General features: G+C 45.8%; 1 protein-coding gene across 3 annotated transcripts in view; it reads right to left on the bottom strand.

Moving 5' to 3' along the window:
• Positions 1-13,271: 13,271 nt before the first annotated feature.
• Positions 13,272-24,976, bottom strand: part of LOC121543562 (carbohydrate sulfotransferase 11) — a 93,266-nt gene continuing 81,561 nt past the window's right edge. For all 3 annotated transcript variants that reach the window (XM_045208876.1, XM_045208875.1, XM_041853518.2), the window contains exons 3-4: positions 16,587-16,816; positions 13,272-15,814 (exon numbers count right to left, since the gene is read on the bottom strand). In XM_045208876.1, coding sequence (XP_045064811.1) covers positions 15,190-15,814; positions 16,587-16,816 — 855 coding nt within the window. In that variant the 3' untranslated portion in view covers positions 13,272-15,189. The remainder of the gene's footprint in view (positions 15,815-16,586; positions 16,817-24,976) is intronic.

A 24,976-nucleotide genomic window follows, 5' to 3' on the forward strand; every position in this document is an offset into this window, starting at 1 on the left:
AGTTTGGACACACCTACTCATTCAAGGGTTATTCTTTATTTTTACTATTTTCTACATTGTAGAATAATAGTGAAGACATCAAAACTATGAAATAACACATGTGGAATCATGTAGTAACCAAAAAAGTGTTAAACAAATCAAAATATATTTTATATTTGAGATTCTTCAAAGTAGCCACCCTTTGCCTTGATGACAGCTTTGCACACTCTTGGCATTCTCTCAACCAGCTTCACCTGGAATGATTTTCCAACAGTCTTGAAGGAGTTCCCACATATGCTGAGCACTTGTTGGCTGCTTTTCCTTCACTCTGCGGTCCAACTCATCCCAAACCATCTCAATTGGGTTGAGGTCGGGTGATTGTGGAGGCCAGGTCATCTGATGCAGCACTCCATCACTGTCCTTCTTGGTCAAATAGCCCTTACACAGCCTGGAGGTGTGTTGGGTCATCGTCCAGCAAAGCACCCCCACACCATCACATCTCCTCCTCCATGCTTCATGGTGGGAACCACACATGCGGTGGTCCTCCGTTCACCTACTCTGCGTGTCACAAAGACACGGCGGTTGGAACCAAAAATCTCAAATTTGGACTCATCAGACCAAAGGACAGACTTCCACCGGTATAATGTCCATTGCTCGTGTTTCTTGGCCCAAGCAAGTCTCTTCTTCTTATTGGTGTCCTTTAGTAGTGGTTTCTTTGCAGCAATTCGACCATGAAGGACTGATTCACGCAGTCTCTTCTGAACAGTTGATGTTGAAATGTGTCTGTTACTTGAACTCTGTGAAGCATTTATTTGGGCTGCAATTTCTGAGGCTGGTAACTAATGAACTTATCCTCTGCAGCAGAGGTAACTCTGGGTCTTCCTTTCCTGTGTCGGTCCTCATGAGAGCCAGTTTCATCATAGCGCTTGATGGTTTTTGCGACTGTACTTGAAGAAACACACCTGTTAATTGAAATGCATTCCGAATGAAGCTGGTTGAGAGAGTGCCAAGAGTGTGCATAGCTGTCATCAAGGCAAAGGGTGGCTACTTTGAAGAATCTCAAATATAAAATATATTTTGATTTGTTTAACTATTTTTTGGTTACTACATGGTTCCATATGTGTTATGTCATAGTTTTGATGTCTTCACTATTATTCTACAATGTAGAAAATAGTAAAAATTAAGAAAAACCCTTGAATGAGTAGGTGTGTCCAAACCTTTGACTGGTGCTGTAGATATAATGGGGGACCAGTCACACAGAGTAGGTTCTATTGTGGCGTTATGCAGTCAGGTCCCGCACTATCATGTGGTTTTGACCGTGGACGTTTACACACCACTCACTCTGTTTACATGTATGTACGTATGTTCGCTACGGTGACTCTCTGACGTTAATATTCCAATGAAATGTGCCTCTGGAGATTCACAGGGTGATGAGATGTTATTCTATCTGATGCCATATTCCTTTGGTTTTTCTGTTTGATCTGTTGTTGTTTTCTAAGCTCTAATAATGTGCTATTAAAAGAGTTTGTTGTTTTCATATTCGCAATCTGTTCTCGGAAATGGACAACGAATGACCTTTTTGTGACTCATATAAACGTTTAATAAATAAATAAACGTCCGGCATAAATAAGCTGCCTACAAATGTGTGATTATACTTAGTGAAGTTTTGCCGGTCCCTCAGAGAGGTTAATTGGATGATGCAGCATTAGTTGTTGTTCAGTCGAAGCGCTTGCCTAAAGAGGCTTAGGATGAAATGCCTGTAGACAGGGAAGGACAAGATCAGCTCCGATTGAGACAAATCAGTGTAAAACGACACTTCTATGCAGTAAAGCAATGTTATGATTAAAGTGTTACACTGTGGTAGAAATATATTGTGTGCTCTTTGGATGCCCACGGGAGATCACTGGACTGGCTCTATCTCCTCCAGTCTCCATGGTAACACCAGTGCGGTATGTCACCTTTCATGACCTCTACTCGATGAACATCCCTACACACACTCCTGTCTTTCTTCCCTCTTCTTGTCACTGCTTCCTCATTATGGCTTCTCATTCCCTCACTACTTCTCTCATTCCCTTACTCTCGCTCTCTAACCATTCTTTATTTCTCAGAGCTCTCGCTCTCTTTCAGATGTGAGAGACCTGAGAGGTGGGAACAGCACAGGCACCCCCAGCGACATGTTGACATTACACGCTCCCTTGGGTGGGCACTAATATAAAAAATTTCATATATCAACTGGTGTGTGAGGCTATGATATCTTTGCTATGTCACATGCAGGCCTATCTTTCTCTGTGGGGGTGTTATACATGTTAGGGGATTTAGTTTGAAATGTGACGCGTCAGATTAAGGTTATATAATTAATTGGAAGTGTGAAGAAGGGTTTACTGTAATTGCTGGAGTTTTACTTGGCCCAGAGTATAGAGTTGGAAGGAGAAAAGCATTTGAATAACAGCGTATGGACTCAGTATGACAGTGGTGAAATAGCTTTATACATTATAGTATCTCTACATTCTAACACCTTGCAAATGGAGTTGCATGGTAAAAGAAAGATATCTGGTTTTGGACATCAAAGATGAGCTTGAGCATTATTCCTTAACCCTCTCCTGGGAAAGATCAAAGAACAGAGATCGAGATGATTTAGAACATTAACTTTTAATGCTTGTTTCTGAATGCATCACAGTCCGTTGTCTGACCAATACTTAGTAGATCTGATCGTGAGAAGCGTTCCAACCACCTCCACCTTTTAGTTTCAACTAGGCCTAAGTCTATCCAATGGATTTCTCTTTTATCTTTTCATATTTGACAGTACTGATACCATGCTACGTTAACCCATGTACCGTAATACGGCTGAATTTTGCTCTGTGTTTTTGTTCTTTCTCAGTGAAGTCAGAAAGGCGTGACTAAGTAGTTCATGAGCAGATTGTGTGTGTCAAAGAACAGATTTTCATGGTTGTGTTGCGTGCTTGTACGTCTGTCTGTCTGCCCCGTTAAAGAACAGATTTTCATGGTTGTGTTGCGTGCTTGTACGTCTGTCTGTCTGCCCCGTTAAAGAGCAGATTTTCATGGTTGTGTTGCGTGCTTGTACGTCTGTCTGTCTGCCCCGTTAAAGAACAGATTTTCATGGTTGTGTTGCGTGCTTGTACGTCTGTCTGTCTGCCCCGTTAAAGAGCAGATTTTCATGGTTGTGTTGCGTGCTTGTACGTCTGTCTGTCTGCCCCGTTAAAGAACAGATTTTCATGGTTGTGTTGCGTGCTTGTACGTCTGTCTGTCTGCCCCGTTAAAGAGCAGATTTTCATGGTTGTGTTGCGTGCTTGTACGTCTGTCTGTCTGCCCCGTTAAAGAACAGATTTTCATGGTTGTGTTGCGTGCTTGTACGTCTGTCTGTCTGCCCCGTTAAAGAGCAGATTTTCATGGTTGTGTTGCGTGCTTGTACGTCTGTCTGTCTGCCCCGTTAAAGAACAGATTTTCATGGTTGTGTTGCGTGCTTGTACGTCTGTCTGTCTGCCCCGTTAAAGAGCAGATTTTCATGGTTGTAGAGGAGAGTCTCTGAAGTGTCATTACCGTGTGGTTTAACGACCAGAGCGGGACCTCCTGAGACCACAGTAACCAGAACACTGAATTACTCTTGGCTGTCTGTCTACCTCCTGTCTATACTGTATAGGAGAGAGTATGGAATCAGGATGTGATCTATCTAGACTACTGCCATGGTAGTTTCTCTTTTACTGTACTATCCTCAGTAGATACTTACTCAAATTCCGGAATCACAGACTACATGGGGGAAAAATACACTTGGAAGTGTGGTTTTAAATGATATCATTGTTAAAAAGATTCCAGAGACATTGTTTTGTAATAGTGTGTTATGGACTTTCTCTGCTTGCTTACCATTCAGTAGATACTGTAGTTGTTCAATATGGATCATGTTATTGTGACAGCATGGGGTTAAAACAATATGTTTGCATTAGGAAAAAAAGTTAACATCAGATCGTTGAGCGAGTGAACTCCCACTGTGTTACTGTTGAATTAAGATGTTAAACATTCATTACTGCTATTACAGTATGTGGCTTTTATGAGGTGGCATGTCTCCTGTGTTTGCCCATGTTTCTGCCTGGCTACAGAGAGGAATCATGTACTGTACGACTGCAACACACACAGTCTCACTCTCTTACTTGTCCAGTCTGAGAATGTCAGTGAGCAGCCTGTGTATGTTTATTTGTGTTTCTATGTGTGGTATGTACAGTATTTTGTGTGCATGTAACAGTGTGCCTCTGTTGATGTCTAGACGCTCTGGTGTTAACGAGGGGTGCTGAACCTTGTATTGGGGCAGGGGGACAGAGAGGGGAACGGGGGGGTTTGAGTTGACTGGTTTGACTACGGCTTTGGAAAAGGGGTACAGTCTGCACCAGGGGGACCATGAAATTGAAACCTAATCCAGGAGTCCTCTCTGGCCCCTCCAGTAGCCCCAGCTGTGTTATGTGGCCTCCAGGATTACTGCCCTAACTTAAGGGAAAACAATAGCTGATTCACACTGGAAGCTAATAGGAAACATATTACATTTTTTCCCCTGATTATTTTCTCACCAGTGATGTCAGGGTGTCCAGAGAGTCTGCCTCAATGGAAACTCAATCGGCCCAGTGTTGCTGTGAGAGAGAATCATGACTGTCGGATAAACGTAATGAGGGTCATTAAAATGATAATTATCGTCGTTATCATACATTTTACTACTATGACTGGAGAGAGAGGGGGATGGGTTGGAGAGGGGAGATACTGGTAGGAAGGAGAAATGGAGGAAGGGAAGTAAACGGAGAGATTCCTGCCACCCAGGGGAGAGATTCCTGCCACCCAGGGGAGAGATTCCTGCCAGCCAGGGGAGAGATTCCTTGGTGACTGATGGAGTTGCTTCAGATGCCAGGGTTAACCTTCTGACCTGCCCTGAACTGTGCTGTTGGGGACTGTGAGGAATCGATGACAGTGTCAGCAGGGTCCGATGACTCAGCCTAGTGTATTCACTCTACCGAGGAAGTGAAACACCAATCGATTCTTCTTTACTTAGACCCCAATCAATCTCATTTGGCAAGAAACCCAGAAAGGGAGAAAGGGATAGCCAGCGGGTGGGTGGTGAACATTCATTTGAGGTCGGGAATCACACATCTCCATGTGCGGCAACGTATGGAAGCCTGAGGGACACACATTAGCCATGAGATACACAGAGTGACAGAGAAGAGCATAGACAGTGAGAGAAAAAGAGAAGGGGGTAGACATTGTATTGGAGACCTGCGGTGATGCAACACTTTGTCAGGTGTTGTATTTGCCTTTAAGCATAAATAAAGCCCCAACTCAGTGACACACAGCTCACATGAATGCAGCAGCTGTTAACTTCCCTTCCCAACACATGAACACACACACACACACACACACTCCCCTGATGTGCCACAGTCAGCAGCCGCCCTCTAATGACAGGGTTTTATAGCAATGAGAAGGCAGGGCTGTGGAAATAGGCTGGATGTACACTACCGGTCAGAAGTTTTAGAAAACCTATTAATTCAAGGGTTTTTCTTTCTTTTTACTATTTTCTACATTGTAGAATAATAGTGAAGACATCAAAACTATGAAATAACATATATGGAATCATGTAGTAACCAAAAAAGTGTTAAACAAATCAAAATATATTTTATATTTGAGATTCTTCAAATAGCCACCCTTTGCCTTGATGACAGCTTTGCACACTCTTGGCATTCTCTCAACCAGCTTCACCTGGAATGCTTTTCCAACATCTTGAAGGAGTTCCCACATATACTGAGCACTTGTTGGCTGCTTTTCCTTCACTCTGCGGTCCGACTCATCCCAAACCATCTCAATTTGGTTGAGGTCGGGTGATTGTGGAGGCCAGGTCATCTGATGCAGCACTCCATCACTGTCCTTCATGGTAAAATAGCCCTTACACAGCCTGGAGGTGTGTTGGGTCATTGTCCTGTTGAAAAACAAATGATAGTCCCACTAAGCCCAAACCAGATGGGATGGCGTATCGCTGCAGAATGCTGTGGTAGCCATACTGGTTAAGTGTGCCTTGAATTCTAAATAAATCACTGACAGTGTCATCAGCAAAGCACCCCCACACCATAACACCCCCTCTTCCATGCTTTACGGTGGGAGCTACACATGCGGAGATAATCCGTTCCCCCACACCGCGTCTCACAAAGACACTGCGGTTGGAACCAAAAATCTCCAATTTGGACTCCATACCAAAGGACACATTTTCACCGATCTAATGACCATTGCTCGTGTTTCTTGGTCCAAGCAAGTCTCTTCTTCTTATTGGTGTCCTTTAGTAGTGGTTTCTTTGCAGCAATTAGACCATGAAGGCCTGATTCACACTGTCTCCTCTGAACAGTTGATGTTGAGATGTGTCTGTTATTTGAACTCTGTGAAGCATTTATTTGGGCTGCAATTTCTGAGGCTGGTAACTCTAATGAACTTATCCTCTGCAGCAGAGGTAACTCTGGGTCTTCCATTCCTGTGGAGGTCCTCATGAGAGCCAGTTTCATCATAGCGCTTGATGGTTTTTGCGACTGCACTTGAAAAAAACTTTCAAAGTTCTTGACATTTCCGTATTGACTGACCTTCATGTCTTAAAGTCATGATGGACTGTCGTTTCTCTTTGCTTATTTAAGCTGTGCTTGCATATTACCAAATCGGGCTATCTTCTGTATACCCCCCCTACCTTGTCACAACACAACTGATTGGCTCAAACGGATTAAGAAGGAAAGAAATTCCAGAAATTAACTTTTAAGAAGGCACACCTGTTAATTTAAATGCATTCCAGGTGACTACCTCATGAAGCTGGTTGAGAGAATGCCAAGAGTGTGCATAGCTGTCATCAAGGCAAAGGCTGGCTATTTGAAGAAACTCAAGTATAAAATATTTTGATTTGTTTAACACTTTGTTTGTTTGGTTACTACATGATTCCAGACGTGTTATTTCATAGTTTTGATGTCTTCACTATTATTCTACAATGTAGAAAATAGTAAAAATAAAGAAAAACCCTTGAATGAGTAGGTGTTCTAAAACTTTTGACCGGTAGTGTATCAAAGCCCAACCACAAGGTCAATTACTGCAGGAGGGGAGAGCTGCCTCTGTATGTGGGGAGATGCTGGATGTTTTAGAATGGGAGTATTAACTTGTTTCCTATGTTTTGGAAAAAGCAGGTGGTGGAATTTACAGTGGCAGAAAGTTTCATGCATAACATTGTATTGTGTTGTAGCTCTGGGTGGGTAGGTTATCTCTGCTCATATTACTGATTGATATGTAGTTCAGAAAGGTGGTAGGAGACAGTACTGGGTTTTTATTAATGAGAGACTGATCTGTAGCGAGAGAGGGAAGAGAACTTTCCAACTCATTAAAAAAAAAAAAAAAATTATAGATTCCGTTGCCCTGGCCATTTCTTCAAAGGTGCCCACTTGAAAATAACCACTGTGCTGAGCACAAGGTCTGTATAATGACAGAGATCAGGACCTTTCCGCAGAGAGCAGACTGTATACATGCACTGGAACAAGTGGCCACATTGGGGCAGATTCAAACACAGTTGTTGACATGGAGAAAGTCCCCTATGTGAACTACAGGGTGCAATAAATAGCAGATGCCTCTGACTCAGCGTTTGGTTGATTCATCCAGCATAGCAGCAGCTTTACACCTATTATAATTGTGCTTTCACAGTTAATCAAATGTGTCTGTCATTAGATCCTTCAAGTCTAGGTCAAATCTACACTGAGGCAGAAGATGTGTACTCAAAGCAGAGTATGTGCCTCAAAGGTTGGAACACCTGCCTTGAATCCTGAATCCTTGACTTGTTTTACATGTTCCTGTGGCTTAAATTCTTCGCTTGTGCTTTCTTTAGTTTCATCATTTGATAGGTGTACTTTCGTTTGAGCTTGTACCATTGACAAAGCCAGGTATACTGACAGACCTGGAAGTTATGTGGCTTGGAGTTTGAATCCCAAATCCTTGTTTTACATGTTGCCATGAAGTCTTCCTTAGCTAGTTTATATTTCTTCATCACAAATTTACAGAGATAAGTGTTCTGAGTGTGAAAGAGCCATTGGCTCTCCGGTAATGATCTTGCCTTTAGTACACAGGGTTGTAGGTTCAATCCCAGGCTCAGCTCTTGAGTGTAGTTCCGTTGACACTCCGTAATGATTGGAAGGCTGGCAGATGTCATGGGGTAAATACACTTGAAGTGAGAAGTTTACATACACCTTAGCCAAATACATTTAAACTCCGTTTTTTACAATTCCTGACATTCAATCCTAGTAAGAATTCCCTGTCTTAGGTCAGTTAGGATCACCACTTTATTTTAAGAATGTGAAATATCAGAATAATTGTAGAGAGAATGATTTATTTCAGCTTTTATTTCTTTCATCACATTCCCAGTGGGTCAGAAGTTTACATACACTCAATTAGTATTTGGTAGCATTGCCTTTAAATTGTTTAACTTGGGTCAAACGGTTTGGGTAGCCTTCCACAAGCTTCCCACAATAAGTTAGGTGCATTTTGGCCCATTCCTCCTGACAGAGCTGGTGTAACTGAGTCAGGTTTGTAGGCCTCCTTGCTCGCACATGCTTTTTCAGTTCTGGCCACAAATGTTCTATAGGATTGAGGTCAGGGCTTTGTGATGGCCACTCCAATACCTTGACTTTGTTGTCCTTAAGCCATTTTGCCAAAACTTTGGAAGTATGCTTGGGGTCATTGTCCATTTGGAAGATCCATTTGCGACCAAGCTTTAACTTCCTGACTGATGTCTTGAGATGTTGCTTCAATATATCCACATAATTTCCCTTCCGCATGATGCCATCTATTTTGTGAAGTGCACCAGTCCCTCCTGCAGCAAAGCACCCCCACAGCATGATGATGCCACCCCCGTGCTTCACGGTTGGTATGGTGTTCTTCGGCTTGCAAGCTACCCCCTTTTTCCTCCAAACATAACAATGGTCATTATAGCAAACAGTTATATTTTTGTTTCATCAGACCAGAGGACATTTCTCCAAAAAGTACGATCTTTGTCCCCATGTGCAGTTGCAAACCATAGTCTGGCTTTTTTATGGCGGTTTTGGAGAAGTGGCTTCTTCCTTGCTGAGCGGCCTTTCAGGTTATGTCGATATAGGACTTGTTTTACTGTGGATATAGATACTTTTGTACCTGTTTCCTCCAGCATCTTCACAAGGTCCTTTGCTGTTGTTCTGGGATTGATTTGCACTTTTCACACCAAAGTACGTTCATCTCTAGGAGACAGAACGCGTCTCCTTCCTGAGTGGTATGACGGCTGCGTGGTCCCATGGTGTTTATACTTGCATACTATTGTTTGTACAGATGAACGTGGTACCTTCAGGTGTTTGGAAATTGCTCCCAAGGATGAACCAGACTTGTGGAGGTCTACAATTTTTTTTCTGAGGTCTTGGCTGATTTCTTTTGATTTTCCCATGATGTCAAGTAAAGAGGCACTGAGTTTGAAGATAGGCCTTGAAATACATCCACAGGTACACCTCCAATTGACTCAAATGATGTCAATTAGCCTATCAGAAGCTTCTAAAGCCATGACATCATTTTCTGAAATTTTCCAAGCTGTTTAAAGGCACAGTCAACTTAGTGTATGTAAACTTCTGACCAACTGGAATTGACAAAGTAGATGTCCTAAACGACTTGCCAAAACTATAGTTTGTTAACAATAAATGTGTGGAGTGGTTGAAAAAACAAGTTTGAATGACTCCAACCTAAGTGTATGTAAACTTCCAACTTCAACTGTACCTGGGGTTCCCTCTCCTACAAAAAGCAGCAGTAATGGATCAAATCTCCTGGAAAAGTGGACAGTTTAAAAATTGTCTACTTTTTCCAGGAGATTTGATCCATAACTGCTGCTCTTCACTGTCTTGGAATTGCAGGGGGGACACCCCAGGAAGTTACACCGCCTTCAAATCATCCAATTCCTCAAGTGGCCGTAACTCCTCAGAAGGCAACCACACAGCACCTGGGTTCAAACCTACAACCCTGTTCTTATGGGGCAAGCTCCTCACACCAGAGCCACAGACTCCTTACCATTCTCTTTGTATATTTGACATTGAGATTTGCAGAAACAAGGTTTGAACCCACAACCTCTTGGTTTTGAGGCAGGGACTTGACCATTGGACCACCATCGTCTTCACATGTATTCATTCTCTTTGTATATGAGATTGATATTTGTGGAAATGAAAACAAAAGCTCAAAGGTAGCCACTTTAGTTACTCCACAGATAGCAGGCACATTTTACACAGATAGCACACATAGCAGACGCTATCAATGTGATACACACGATAGCTTGTAAGTTATACATACCACATGAATATACTTCCATCATGGCGCACAAGAATAACGTCTCAGGAGTAACCATGGTAACCAGAGAAATTGTTTTGGCAGACCGGTATGTGCAGGCTTTCCACAAACAAAACAGATGGCATGTGTTGTAATGCCAAGCTTGGAATCATCAGGTGGCATGGGGTGCCCATGGGTTGACAAGACGATACCCATGAAACCACTGGGCAGTGAGTGATAATGTGAGTCTGTGACAAATGTGTGTTTGATTAGCGTTTGATATATAGTATTTTGTGTGTTTGTTGAGTCTGCACGTGCATGCTTGCTTGTATGCAGACAGTGAAAAGGAACAGTAGTCTGGGGCCTCTGGGTTTGAGTTTCTGAGGCGTTTTATTGTGAAAACATCAGACAGAATGAACCACGGAACACTGCTGGGGGATCACAGCTCATCTCCCGCAACCAGCAGTCGATATATTCAATTATTCATGTTTTTGGTGAGAGGGCCTTGACGATGAACCGACAGTCTGTCCCGTGAGAAAGAGAGAGAGAAAGTCCAGGTGTGTTGCCATGGAGACCACCAGGAGGAGTGTATTGTGGGTAGTCGTTGGTGAATTAATAAATAAATACGACGTAGCCTGTTTGAATGAGTTCATGGAGTTACTCTCTAAGGCAGCGCAGGTACAGTACAGTACAGAGCGACCTCTCCAATACACACACACACACACACACACACACACTCAACAACATTGATTTAAGAGAACACACCTCAACACACACTCACCATCTGGCAACGGATGAGAACACTGAAACCAGCACACAGAGATCTGAGGGTTGACGTGTGGTTTTGAAGGGTGTACGTACAACCTCTGAGCAACACAGAGCCACAGGAAACCATCCAGTATCTGAAGGCTTGGGAGAGGAGGGAAGATCTGAGCAGAGCAAGCGTTTCAAAAACCCTCTATTTGCAACGCCTCTTGATGTGGTCACATGAGTCTCTCTGCAGGTGCTCCGACTGTGTTAGTGTGTGGGATGCTGTTTTTAAATGCAACTTTAATCAGACAGTTAAAGAGGAAGAGTGTGTGTGTGTGTGTCTGTCTTGACTGACCAATCAGATGACAGTAAAGTGCTCCAATAAGAGGAGTGAAAAGGCACAGATGATTTCAGCACCCAGTGACTGTGTGGTGACCCTATAAAAGGTACTGTCTGTGGTGACAGGAGTGCCCTGTGGTCATGTGCTGTATGCTATGTAGGAGGCAACCATTGAATGGATTGGAATGGACATAATCATTGAAATTAACAAAATGATCATGGTTCCATTCAACACACGTATGCTGCAGGTCGGACAGGTCATAACTAAGAAACTGTGTTCTATCTATACGTTATATTTCTATGAGGTCAATGAAAAGTGTGGAGGCTGCTGTGGAGCGTTGCTGACAGAGGAATGCAACAGAACAACATAGAAAAACATAATTAAGGTAAAATAGCTATTTTACCATTCCAGGCTTTGGTTTCTGTGCAGTTGAGTAGGAGATCTGCTCTAACAACCTTCCAGTGATTTCAACAGTTGGCAATATTTTGAACATTTCTAAAAAGCCTCGGTCTGAGAGTTGGTGCCAAAGGGCTAATTCGTAACGACAGGAAACATCATGGGGACCCTTTTATGTGTAACACAAAGGAAGTTCCATGGGCATTATGGGGAGGTTTTCACTGTTACACAGAGACTGATTGAATAAGAATATCTCATAGACAGAAAGATAAACTATTTACAAACAAACACTGACAGATAACTGCCCCATCCATGCCTATCTCTGGTTAGAAATCCCCGGCCCCAGAGTGGATATGTTTATGTATGTGCAGAGGAGCGTGCACTTCCTGTGCTTCTGCATTTAGCAACAAAGTAAATATGTGATTCAGTCCAACAATAGACGTCGTTCTTCAACAACATAAATATACCCGTACACTCGTCAATATATACTTATATAGCACAAGAACACTAACTGGACATGTCAGAATTGGATTCGGGTGGATTTCTAGGTAGCGTGAGCTAGGATATGGAATAAGAATGGAGAATAAAAAAGGTTTGAATCAGGTCAGTATTTCCACAGGGACCGTTAGGCTGGACCTCTGTGGGATTTTAACAGCTCTGTTTGTATAAGACGCCTGCCCTTTTCCTGTTGCGAGGGTAGGGATCACTGACACTGTCCAAAAATCCACTTCTGTTTTTATATGGGGCCATTTTGGGAGAGAGGTTGGAGTCAAGAGGAGAGCACAGGAGAGGACTCCATAACTGTTTGTTTGCAGAGTTGTGAGGCCTTTGTGTATTCAGTGTCTCATTTTGGAGGCTAAATAGGCAGTTCGAGAGAAGCTGAGTGTGTGGTGTTTTAGATGTGCCCATACCTCAATTACCAACCCTCACTAGAGTACAGCTGCTTAGTAAGAGGCTGCGTGGCATCAACATCAGCACGTGTGTGTGTGTGTGTGTGTGTGTCTGTCTCAGGAGGAGGGAGAGCTCAGAATGCTCCCATTGTTTCTGTAAGTGGATGGGGTGTCGGAGATGTAGGCCAAACCAGTAGCCTTCCTCTTTATCAGAGCCAGATGTGGAGGGCCTTGTTCCTCCAAACCAGTTGCTCATTATAACGCCATACACACACACACACGCAAATATACATACACAACTGCCACCAATATTTTAGAAGCTATGACAGAATGAGGTGAGCTTGTCATTACAGTCACCACGCCTGTCTAAACTAACAGTCTGAGGGACAAATGAATATAGAAGTGAATAATTTCTTCTGTGCTGCAGTTACTTCTGCTCAGACCTAGCTATATAAAAATACACAACTTTCCCAATAAACGTCCCTCTCTCTTTGAAGTCTGAATGGAAGAAGAATGACAAAGGAGTGTAAAGAATAAAGAGGACTCTCCCTCCTTCCCACCCTCCCTCCCTCCCTCCCTCCCTCTTAGCTTGGCTAATTAAGTTGTCTTCTCTCCGTCGCCCACTCCTGCGTGGTGTATACAACTCTCTGTGATCCCATAGACTACACAGAGTAATGATTAGACACTGCACTTTCACCTAAGGAGGGCGGACACAGACCTGACTTTCACCGCCAGACAAAGGTAGACGGTTCTATTTTCGATCATTATCAAAGCAACCACTGCTCATTTCTGATACAGAGCAGTGGTCTGCACTGTAGACGTAGATATGTATGTAGAATACTTTTCTCATGCTATAGTTTATGTTTTCAATCACAGGATTGTAAATGTTTAGTATATTATTGGATGTATGGAAAAGTACTGATAAGAGTTGAGTTGACTCTGTCCCTCTCTGTCATTGGCAGTGTTCCAACCCTTTGGCACCAGACTCAGTTGACTAAGGGGGAGAGAGGGAATAACTCTAAATCCCATGGAATATCCCAGCTCTCACGCACAGAGAAACCAAAGCCATGGACTTAACTATATTGTATTGTACGCCCTTCGGAAAAAGGAAGAAAATGAAAATGTTATCATTAACAGTGTACCGGAGGCAACTCAGGATCAAAAACATGAAAAACAAAACTCATAAAAACAATTTTATCTTTACAAAATCTACTAAAATGTTCATCTGCCAATATTTTTTTTTATCTACCTCCCCCCGCGACAGTAAAAGTAATTTAAATAATATTTTTTATTGCTGCTCGCAGCAATGTTTTCATAAGACAATAAAACCAAGACATAAAAAAATTAATTTACTAAAAAACATGTTTGGTCGTCGAAGCGGGGGGTGGGGGAAGCGTGTACGCTGGGTCCCTCCCTGGTTTAGGGGCGTGGCGTGGGCGGGGTTATGAGATCCTGTCCCTTAAACCGTTTCACAGTCACACAGGCCATCTCTTCTTCAGTTCCTCTCTGGGTCAGTGGGAGGCACCTAACACCTGTCAATCACATCCGGTGCACCCATTCACAAGGGCACTTCCTGTCTTCTTCTGACCACTTCCTGTGGCTCAAAGCATAGAGGGTGCTCAGCGTCTTTCTAAAATGGCCGCCGTTTCAGACCCTGCTGTGGGAGTCTGAGGCCTCACCTGGCAAACCTCAGGATTCAGGAGTTCTTTTCACCTATGATGATGAGATCTTGACACCATAGCTACTACTTTAGAGCAGTTGGCTGTAAATTTAGCTCCTCTGCTTACGCCTGATGGTTCTAGAGGTCTTTAGAACAAAGTCAATAGCCAGCTATCATGAGGAGGGCTTGAGGGGGAGCCAAGAGCCAGTTTACTTATCAAATATATCATTGGTGGGTGCTATGAAAGAGAGGGTTGGTGGGTGCTATCAAACACACCCAGGATACAGCCAACTGAAGGACATGGATGTGTTTTACAATTTAACGGAGTTTCATTATTGTTCATTATAAAATAAGCTCAGCTCCCATGATGCTTTGGGGCCAGAGCGCGTGCATGCGAGGCCACCGTTTGCTGTGCAGAATCCAAAGCAGCCTAATTGGTCAAGAGTCCCACCTCATTTACATACAGAACACACATCGACCACTCTCCAAGAGTCCTGCTACTCTCCTCGATTTCCCCTCTTAGAAAACCTCTGACATCAGCTCCACCCGAACCCTGCATTCTGATGCTGTAGGATCTCCACTTCCTCCTTCAGAACAATGCTGATTGGATAACCAAGAATCTTTCACATTAAATCGGATCCAGCCCCTTTCCTCAATCTATGTCCCTCCCATTCACCTCAGCCCTTCCTGTTCACCCCCCAGAAATAGCGACGACAGTTTTTGAATAAAGTTTTCGCAAAAATATCCATTCTCCTCTTTCTCTGTTCTTTTTTTCTTCTCTTATTAAAAGTGGATCGTGCCCAGAGTCCCAGCTGGCGAGTCATGTACTGGTCCTCTAGTCGTTAGTCCAGTCGCAGATAGCTTGGCGTGGAGTAGTTGAACATGAGGAAGTCCAGTTTATACAGCTGGTAGAGCTGGGCGTGCTGCTGGGAGCTGATGTTGCTGAAGAACTGGGCCGTCATGCTGTCGGTGGTGCGGGTGGACTTGGCGAAGGTCGGGAAGCGCAGCGACTCGCCCACCCCCGCCAGCCGCAGAACATAGTTGGCGTCATCCTCCAGGGTTTCGTACTTGCCCACCAGGTCATAGTGGATGTGACAGGGGTGGCACAGCTGGTACACCGTCTGCCAGTGCTCGTTTAGCGGGCCGTCACGTTGCGTGGCCGGGTCGACAAGATACTCGGCGAACTCCCGGAACTTGACGTCGGCGCCGTTGAGCAGCGCCTCCTGCGTGGCGTTCTTGCGGTAGCGGCGGACGATCTTGGTGCCGAAGCGGCGGTGGAAGGAGGAGTTGTACTTGAGGGTGAACTTGTTGCGGTAAGCGGAGACGAGCCTCTCGAAGGGCTCCCGGACGAACAGGAACTTGAGGTAGCTCTTGAGGCGGTGGTTGATCTCAGCAATGCTGTACTGGTTGAGATATTTCAGGTTGGACGGGACGTGGGCCTCGTTGGAAGGGATCTCCATAGGGTCACTGGGATGGACAGAAGTAAAGACCATGAGGAACAGAATAACGACAACACAAACAATGAAAAGTATCTCAATTGTAGTATTAGGAGTTGTAGTAATAGTAACAGCAGTTATAAACACTGAGTCTACAAAACATTAAGAACACCTGCTCTTTCCATGACCTAGACTGACCAGGTGAATCCAGGTGAAATCTATGATCCCTTATTGATGTCACTTGTTAAAGAAGGATTTCTAAGCCTTGAGACAATTGAGACATGGATTGTGTATGTGTGCCATTCAGAGGGTGAATGGGCAAGACAAAATATTTAAGTGCCTTTGAACGGGGTATGGTAGTAGGTGCCAGGCGCACCGGTTTGTGTCAAGAACTGCAATGCTGCTGGGTTTTTCACGCTCAACAGTTTCACGTGTGTATCAAGAATGGTCCACCACCCAAAGGACATCCAGCCAACTTGACACAACTGTGGGAAGCATTGGAGTCAACATGGGCCAGCATCCCTGTGGAACGCTTTAAACACCTTGTAGAGTCCATGCCCCAAAGAATTTAGGCTGTTCTGAGGGCAAAAGGGGGAGATGCAACTCAATATTAGGAAGGTGTTCTTAATGTTTTGTGACAGCGTAGTCGTATCAGTAGTAGTAGTATTATTATCAATAATACAACAATCTACTATTCAGCTTTTCTTTTTACATCTTTAATCATTTATTCATTGTGTCCCTATCGGAAAATGTGTCTTGGTACAGTATCTGAAATCTTAATATTAGTTTCCTATGCTACTGACCTGTACTTGCCGCGTCCGGTGAGGACCATCATGACGCGTTTCCAGTTGGTGCAGGCCACCTTGGGGACATAGCAGTAGATGAGCTCATGCTCCTCATCCACCACCAGGTGTTTGAGGTCACCAGGGGTCAGGACCCGGCGCTTGCGGCTGGACGCACTGTGGGCCCGACATGACTCTGCTACCTGGTCTCTCCTCGCCTGGTGGAGGATGGCCGCACTGGAGAACTCCGACTGGGGGAGAGAGAGAGAGAGAGAGAGAGAAAAAGGAGATAGATTAATCTTCTGGAATACAAATGATGATCTATGGGGAGCTGACTAATACAATATGCATAGTTCCCATTTCATTCAACAGTAGCTCACTTGACCCATACATTAGCATTTCATTGTGAAGAAAGAAGGATGGGGGAAGAAGGGAGGAAGAGAGGGAGGGAGGGAGGGAGGGCTGTTCTTGATCTAAAGAGTAGGAATGTTTTCTTAGAGCTGGTGATTATTTTTGCTCTGTACCCTGAATAACCCTTTCAGGGAATTCCCTTGTTTCCCTGGGGACTCTAAATCGATCAGACCGTGCCCTGTGTAGCTGCACATTCTCAGACACAAGCACGTGCACGTGCACACACACACGCACACAACGACAGTCACAGCTGTATGCCATACCAGAGAGTAGAGACTAGGGCTAGGCCTTTGAGGTGCTAAAATAACTCATGTCTGGGACCACCTCAATGCTCTCAGCACTTAACCAAACTAAAAGCCTTGTGTTAGTATTTGAACCCCTCCCTTAACCATTTATCAACAACAAAAAAATCCAGAAAAACGCATGTCAAAAATGCTATTAATTGATTTTTCATTTTAATGAGGGAAATACGTATTTGACCCCGTCTCAATCAGAAAGATTTCTGGCTCCCAGGTGTCTTTTATACAGGTAACAAGCTGAGATTAGGAGCACACTCTTAAAGGGAGTGCTCCTAATCTCAGCTTGTTACCTGTATAAAAGACACCTGTCCACAGAAGCAATCAATCAGATTCCAAACTCTCCACCATGGCCAAGACCAAAGAGCTCTCCAAGGATGTCAGGGACAAGATTGTAGACCTACACAAGGCTGGAATGGGCTACAAGACCATCGCCAAGCAGCTTGGTGAGAAGGTGACAACAGTTGGTGCACAAATTGAAGAAACACAAAAGAACTGTCAATCTCCCTCGGCCTGGGGCTCCATGCAAGATCTCACCTCGTGGAGTTGCAATGATCTTGAGAACGGTGAGGAATCAGCCCAGAACTACACGGGAGGAGCTTGTCAATGATCTCAAGGCAGCTGGGACCATAGTCATCAAGAAAACAATTGGTAACACACTACGCTGTGAAGGACTGAAATCCTGCAGCACCCGCAAGGTCCCCCTGCTCAAGAAAGCGCATATACAGGGCCGTCTGAAGTTTGCCAATGAACATCTGAATGATTCAGAGGAGAACTGGGTGAAAGTGTTGTGGTCATATGAGACCAAAATCGAGCTCTTTGGCATCAACTCAACTCGCCATGTTTGGAGGAGGAGGAATGCGGCCTATGACCCCAAGAACACCATCCCCACCGTCAAACATGGAGGTGGAAACATTATGCTTTGGGGGTGTTTTTCTGCTAAGGGGACAGGACAACTTCACCACATCAAAGGGACGATGGACGGGGCCATGTACCGTCAAATCCTGGGTGAGAACCTCATCCCTCAGCCAGGGCATTGAAAATGGGTCTTGGATGGGTATTCCAGCATGACAATGACCCAAAACACACGGCCAAGGCAACAAAGGAGTGGCTCAAGAAGAAGCACATTAAGGTCCTGGAGTGGCCTAGCCAGTCTCCAGACCTTAATCCCATAAAAAATATGTGGAGGGAGCTGAAGGTTTGAGTTGCCAAACGTCAGCCTCGAAACCTTAATGACTTGGAGAAGATCTGCAAAGAGGAGTGGGACAAAATCCCTCCTGAGATGTGTGCAAACCTGGTGACCAACTACAAGAAACGTCTGACCTCTGTGATTGCCAACAAGGGTTTTGCCACCAAGTACTAATTCATGTTTTGCAGAGGGGTCAAATACTTATTTCCCTCATTAAAATGAAAATCAATTTATAACATTTTTGACATGCGTTTTTCTGGATTTTCTTTGTTGTTATTCTGTCTCTCACTGTTCAAATAAACTTAACATTAAAAGTATAGACTGATCATGTCTTTGTCAGTGGGCAAACGTACAAAATCAGAAGGGGATCAAATACTTTTTTCCCTCACTGTAAGTAAAGCCCATTCCCTTTAAGAGGTCATCAGAGACTAATGGTCATGGGTCACTGAAACATCAACTCTGAGATATTACTACTACTGCTGTTATGGTCCCATGGGTGAAGTCTATTGTGCATCTAAAAATTGCATCATAGTCCCTATATAGTGCACTACTTTTGACCAGGCGATGGGCCCAAACGTAGTGCACTAAAGGAAATAGGGTGCTATTTCAGACGCACCCTAAGTCTTTATCTGAGTTCCTGTCCTAAACACAGGTATGGACAGGTACTGTACTGTGTGTTTACATTCTATAGTAGAGTAGTTGGAAGGCTGTGGTGGAGTTCCTTCATATTCAGGAACCTTGGATGAAGACTGAGCTACACCCATATACAGCGAGAGACAGGACTGAGCTACAGCCATACACAGCAGAGAGACAGGACTGAACTACAGCCATACACAGCAGAGAGACAGGACTGAACTACAGCCATACACAGCAGAGAGACAGGACTGAACTACAGCCATACACAGCAGAGAGACAGGACTGAACTACAGCCATACACAGCAGAGAGACAGGACTGAACTACAGCCATACACAGCAGAGAGACAGGACTGAACTACAGCCATACACAGCAGAGAGACAGGACTGAACTACAGCCATACACAGCAGAGAGACAGGACTGAGCTACAGCCATACACAGCAGAGAGACAGGACTGAGCTACAGCCATACACGTGGTCCTCTGTAGCTCAGCTGGTAGAGCACGGCGCTTGTAACGCTAAGGTAGTGGGTTCGATCCCCGGGACCACCCATACACAAAAAAATAAATAAAATGTATGCACGCATGACTGTAAGTCGCTTTGGATAAAAGCGTCTGCTAAATGGCTTATTATTATTATTATTATACACAGCAGAGAGACAGGACTGAGCTACAGCCATACACAGCAGAGAGACAGGACTGAGCTACAGCCATACACAGCAGAGAGACAGGACTGAACTACAGCCATACACAGCAGAGAGACAGGACTGAGCTACAGCCATACACAGCAGAGAGACAGGACTGAGCAACAGCCATACACAGCAGAGAGACAGGACTGAACTACAGCCATACACAGCAGAGAGACAGGACTGAGCAACAGCCATACACAGCAGAGAGACAGGACTGAGCAACAGCCATACACAGCAGAGAGACAGGACTGAACTACAGCCATACACAGCAGAGAGACAGGACTGAGCAACAGCCATACACAGCAGAGAGACAGGACTGAGCAACAGCCATACACAGCAGAGAGACAGGACTGAACTACAGCCATACACAGCAGAGAGACAGGACTGAGCTAGTTTAACAAGGCATGCTAAGCCATCCCTGTCTTTCTACTATATCTGTCTCAATGTCATCTCTCTCTTCTCTCTACCATCTCCCCCTCTATCTCTCCACGTCAACTTCACTTCTCCGCAAATGAGTTTGAGAGGCCTGAGCGAGTGACTGAACAAACGAGTGATGCTTGATGATTAATGAGTCTGAGGGAAAAAAGTGACACCCTCCTCCTCCTCCTCTTTTTTCTCCCCTTCTTTTTCTTTATCATATCTCCTCTACTCCATTGTCATGCCACATCACATCAACGCTGACTGGGAGAGAGAGAGGCACTGTGAATAGCAGCTCTTTGTTAAGTAGAATTTTCACTTTCACTCCTCGCAGGGCTATAAAGGCCCTAAATCACACTGAGCAGAGCTTCATGGAGCAAAAGAACATCTCTCTCGGCAGAGAACAAGCACTGTAATTAACAGAGTGAGAGATAGAGAGGAGAGAGAGAGAGAGAGGAAATCTTGTCATGTTTCCCCCTGCCCGTCGGATGGTTAACTTCCTGTCGTTTTATCTCCTTTCCTATCTGAGGAGTGAGGGAAGCTCTTATGTGGTGGTAATGATGGGAGGAGGAGGAGGTTAAGAGATAGAGAAAGATGTCAGAGATGTGTCCCTCCATAGACAGCCTACAGTGATGGAGGTCAGAGCTCACAGGCCCTAAGTGATTCTGCCATGCTGTTCCTATGGGAGAACAGACACTATCCAAGTCTGTCTCTGAGCCTCAGCCTACAGCAACATACTGTAGAGTAACACTGCAGACATTCAGTCTGCATACCGGTAAGTGCATGAGGACATCTCTCCTCTCCTGCCTCTGTTAGAAAGAGTACTCCTAGGTATCTGGATGAGCCATTTCTCTTTGACTGTCTCTTCCTCTCTGTAGTCAAGGGGTTTCTCAAACCCCTGTATCAGATCAGCACTTCCTCTGTAACTACAATAAAGTTCTCATCCATTGAGATTGTATGTGCGATGTCTGTAGTCTCCATCTCTTGTTCCAGTCCCTCAGGGCGAGCTGTCAATCAAAACGCCAGCACGACTGATAGTGTTCATAGTTCTCAGAGTAGTACAATTGACACAAAAACCTCAAACTACATTAGTGTGTGTGTGCATGTATACTGTGTGTGTATGCAGCAACATTTCCGGTTTGCTAAAATCAGTACGTCCCTCCCTGACTCCATAAATCAATTTATTCCCAGATATATTAATATACTAATATCAAGTCAAGCCTGTCACATTTCCACACATCAAACTAGCTTTCGGTTATGAGCCCAGGGACTGTGTGTTTTTGTATTCACAAAAAGTGTTCTCTCCTGTAACTGCACTTTTGTTGGTGAAATGTGTGAGTAATAAGGAGTTATTCATATCTGCGTTTTCCTGTTTCATTTCATCATTTCATTTCTGTCACGGCTTAATAGTCTTACTGAGGTTTGTTATGGTTATGATGTTGAAATATACAATGGCTCCTCTTCTGCACAGCGCAGCTATAATAAATAGCCCATTGCGGTTCTGCTGATGGTCACAAACACTAACGACACTAACTCTTTATAGGCACAGGTGAAGTACTAGAGGAGAGGGAGGAGAGGGAGGAGAGGGAGGGGAGCAGAGGGAGAAGAGGGAGCAGAGGGAGCAGAGGGAACAGAGGGAACAGAGGGAGCAGAGGGAGGAGAGGGAACAGAGGGAGGAGAGGGAGGAGAGGGAACAGAGGGAGCAGAGGGAGGAGAGGGAACAGAGGGAGGAGAGGGAACAGAGGGAGGAGAGGGAGGAGAGGGAACAGAGGGAACATAGGGAACAGAGGGAGGAGAGGGAGGAGAGGGAGCAGAGGGAGGAGAGTGAGCAGAGGGAGGAGAGAGGGAGGAGAGGGAGCAGAGGGGGGAGAGGGAGGAGAGGGAACAGAGGGAGGAGAGGGAGCAGAGGGAGGAGAGGGAGCAGAGGGAGGAGAGGGAACAGAGGGAGAAGAGGGAGCAGAGGGAGGAGCGGGAGGAGCGGGGGGAGCAGAGGGAGGAGAGGGAGGAGAGGGAGGAGAGGTAGCAGAGGGAGGAGAGGGAGCAGAGGGAGAAGAGGGAGCAGAGGGAGGAGCGGGAGGAGCGGGAGGAGCGGGGGGAGCAGAGGGGGGAGAGGGAGCAGAGGGAGCAGAGGGAGGAGCGGGAGGAGCAGAGGGAGGAGAGGGAGGAGAGAGGGAGCAGAGGGAGCAGAGGGAGCAGAGGGAGCAGAGGGAGCAGAGGGAGGAGAGGGAACAGAGGGAGGAGAGGGAGCAGAGGGAGGAGAGGGAGGAGAGGGAGCAGAGGGAGGAGAGGGAGCAGAGGGAGAAGAGGGAGCAGAGGGAGGAGAGGGAGGAGCGGGTGGAGCAGAGGGAGGAGAGGGAGGAGAGGGAGGAGAGAGGGAGCAGAGGGAGGAGAGGGAGGAGAGGGAGGGCAGAGGGAGGAGAGAGGGAGCAGAGGGAGGAGAGGGAGGAGAGAGGGAGGAGAGGGAGGAGAGGAAGCAGAGGGAGGAGAGGGAGCAGAGGAAGGAGAGGGAGCAGAGGGAGGAGAGAGGGAGCAGAGGGAGGGCAGAGGGAGGAGAGGGAGGAGAGAGGGAGGAGAGAGGGAGCAGAGGGAGGAGAGAGGGAGGAGAGGGAGCAGAGGGAGGAGAGGGAGCAGAGGGAGGAGAGGGAGCAGAGGGAGGAGAGAGGGAGCAGATGGAGGAGAGAGGGAGCAGAGGGAGGAGAGGGAGGAGAGGGAGGGCAGAGGGAGGAGAGGGAGGAGAGGGAGGGCAGAGGGAGGAGAGGGAGGAGAGAGGGAGGAGAGAGGGAGCAGAGGGAGGAGAGAGGGAGGAGAGGGAGCAGAGGGAGCAGAGGGAGGAGCGGGAGGAGAGGGAGGAGTGGGAACAGAGGGAGGAGAGGGAACAGAGGGAGGAGAGGGAGGAGAGGGAGCAGAGGGAGGAGAGGGAGGAGCGGGAGGAGAGGGAGGAGCGGGAACAGAGGGAGGAGAGGGAGGAGAGGGAGCAGAGGGAGGAGAGGGAGGAGAGGGAGGAGAGGGAGCAGAGGCAGCAGAGGGAGCAGAGGGAGGAGAGAATAAAGGCTGGCAGCATACATGAATACAGTACAACTTGATTCACTCTGTTTTAGAGCAAATGTAGGATATGTGCAATAGAGTGGAAGAGATAGCTTGAGCTTGAGATGGATGGAGGGAGGGAGACAGAGAGACTAGGAGAAAGAGAGACAGGGACAGAGAGTGGTAAAATAAAGTAATAAAGAAAGTGTAAAGGAAGCTATTAGATGTGCATCATTAACCCTGCTGAGCAGACTCTCCTGAGGAGGCAGCAGGGAGAGGAGAGCCAGAGGGCAGAAGGACCAGCATCCTCCTCTCTGGACTGGAATACTGTAATAAACCTGTACTACAGTAATGACAGGAGACAGAAGGACAGAAGGAGAAGGACAGACAGGTAGAGGGGAGGGGAGGACAGGGGGAGAATGACAGACAGGTAGAGGGGATTGGAGGACAGGGGGAGAATGACAGACAGGTAGAGGGGAGGGGAGGACAGAGGGAGAAGAACAGACAGGTAGAGGGGAGGGGAGGACAGGGGGAGAATGACAGACAAGTAGAGGGGAGGGGAGGACAGGGGGAGAATGACAGACAGGTAGAGGGGAGGGGAGGACAGGGGGAGAATGACAGACAAGTAGAGGGGAGGGGAGGACAGGGGGAGAATGACAGACAAGTAGAGGGGAGGGGAGGACAGGGGGAGAATGACAGACAGGTAGAGGGGAGGGGAGGACAGGGGGAGAATGACAGACAGGTAGAGGGGAGGGGAGGACAGGGGGAGAATGACAGACGGGTAGAGGGGAGGGGAGGACAGGGGGAGAATGACAGACAGGTAGAGGGGAGGGGAGGACAGATAGTCATAAGTGTGGGCGGGAAATCCTCGTCTGCATTCCAGTCTGAAATGGACAGAAACATCCAGCTGTAAATCCTGCTCCTAAACCTATAATACCCCCATACATCTAATGAAACACTGAAATGGCTCCAACTTTGCAATTGTTCTCCCTCTTCCATGTGTGCGTGTGTGTTTCCATGTGGGCCCCATACCTAAACAAGCTCAATGTACTTCAATTACTAATGTCACAACAATTACATTCAACAAACTTCTCCCTGAGGCCTACATATAGCCTACTGTATGTATGTACACATCTTACAATACCCTCCATTTCAATCAGCTACAGTATACAACACGAAAACAAAGATACACTTTACATTAGCCTACAGAAAACATACAGGAGAACATATATAGTACCCTGTCGTAATGATAGCCCTACACATTTTAGTCATTTAGCAGACATTCTTATCCAGAGCGACTTACAGTTAGTGAATGTATACATTTTCATACTGGTCCCCCGTGGGAATCGAACCCACAACCCTGGCATTGCAAGCGCCATGTTCTACCAACTGAGCTACACGGGACTACACCAAACCAAAACCCAGCGTTCCCCTTCCTCTAGTGCATTATTAAGCAACGATTTAACACACACACGGATGGATGGGTGCACGGACACACAAACACACAGCCAACCCTGGCCCTTACAGGCCCTAGTCCATTACGAGATAGAGAAGTTTGTTACATAACATACAGGACCATGTTATTGACCAGGCCCTGGATCAGTCACGTGTCTGGATGGAAGTGTAGGCCTACTGTATGGGTCAATACATGAATTACATCAAATCAATAACTAGCATCCTACTACACCTCATTCAGTCAGCGTGTGTGTGTGTGTGTGTGTGTGTGTGTGTGTGTGTGTGTGTGTGTGTGTGT

The sequence above is a fragment of the Coregonus clupeaformis genome, chromosome 28 (genome assembly GCF_020615455.1).
Source record: "Coregonus clupeaformis isolate EN_2021a chromosome 28, ASM2061545v1, whole genome shotgun sequence".
Taxonomy (NCBI): domain Eukaryota; kingdom Metazoa; phylum Chordata; class Actinopteri; order Salmoniformes; family Salmonidae; genus Coregonus; species Coregonus clupeaformis.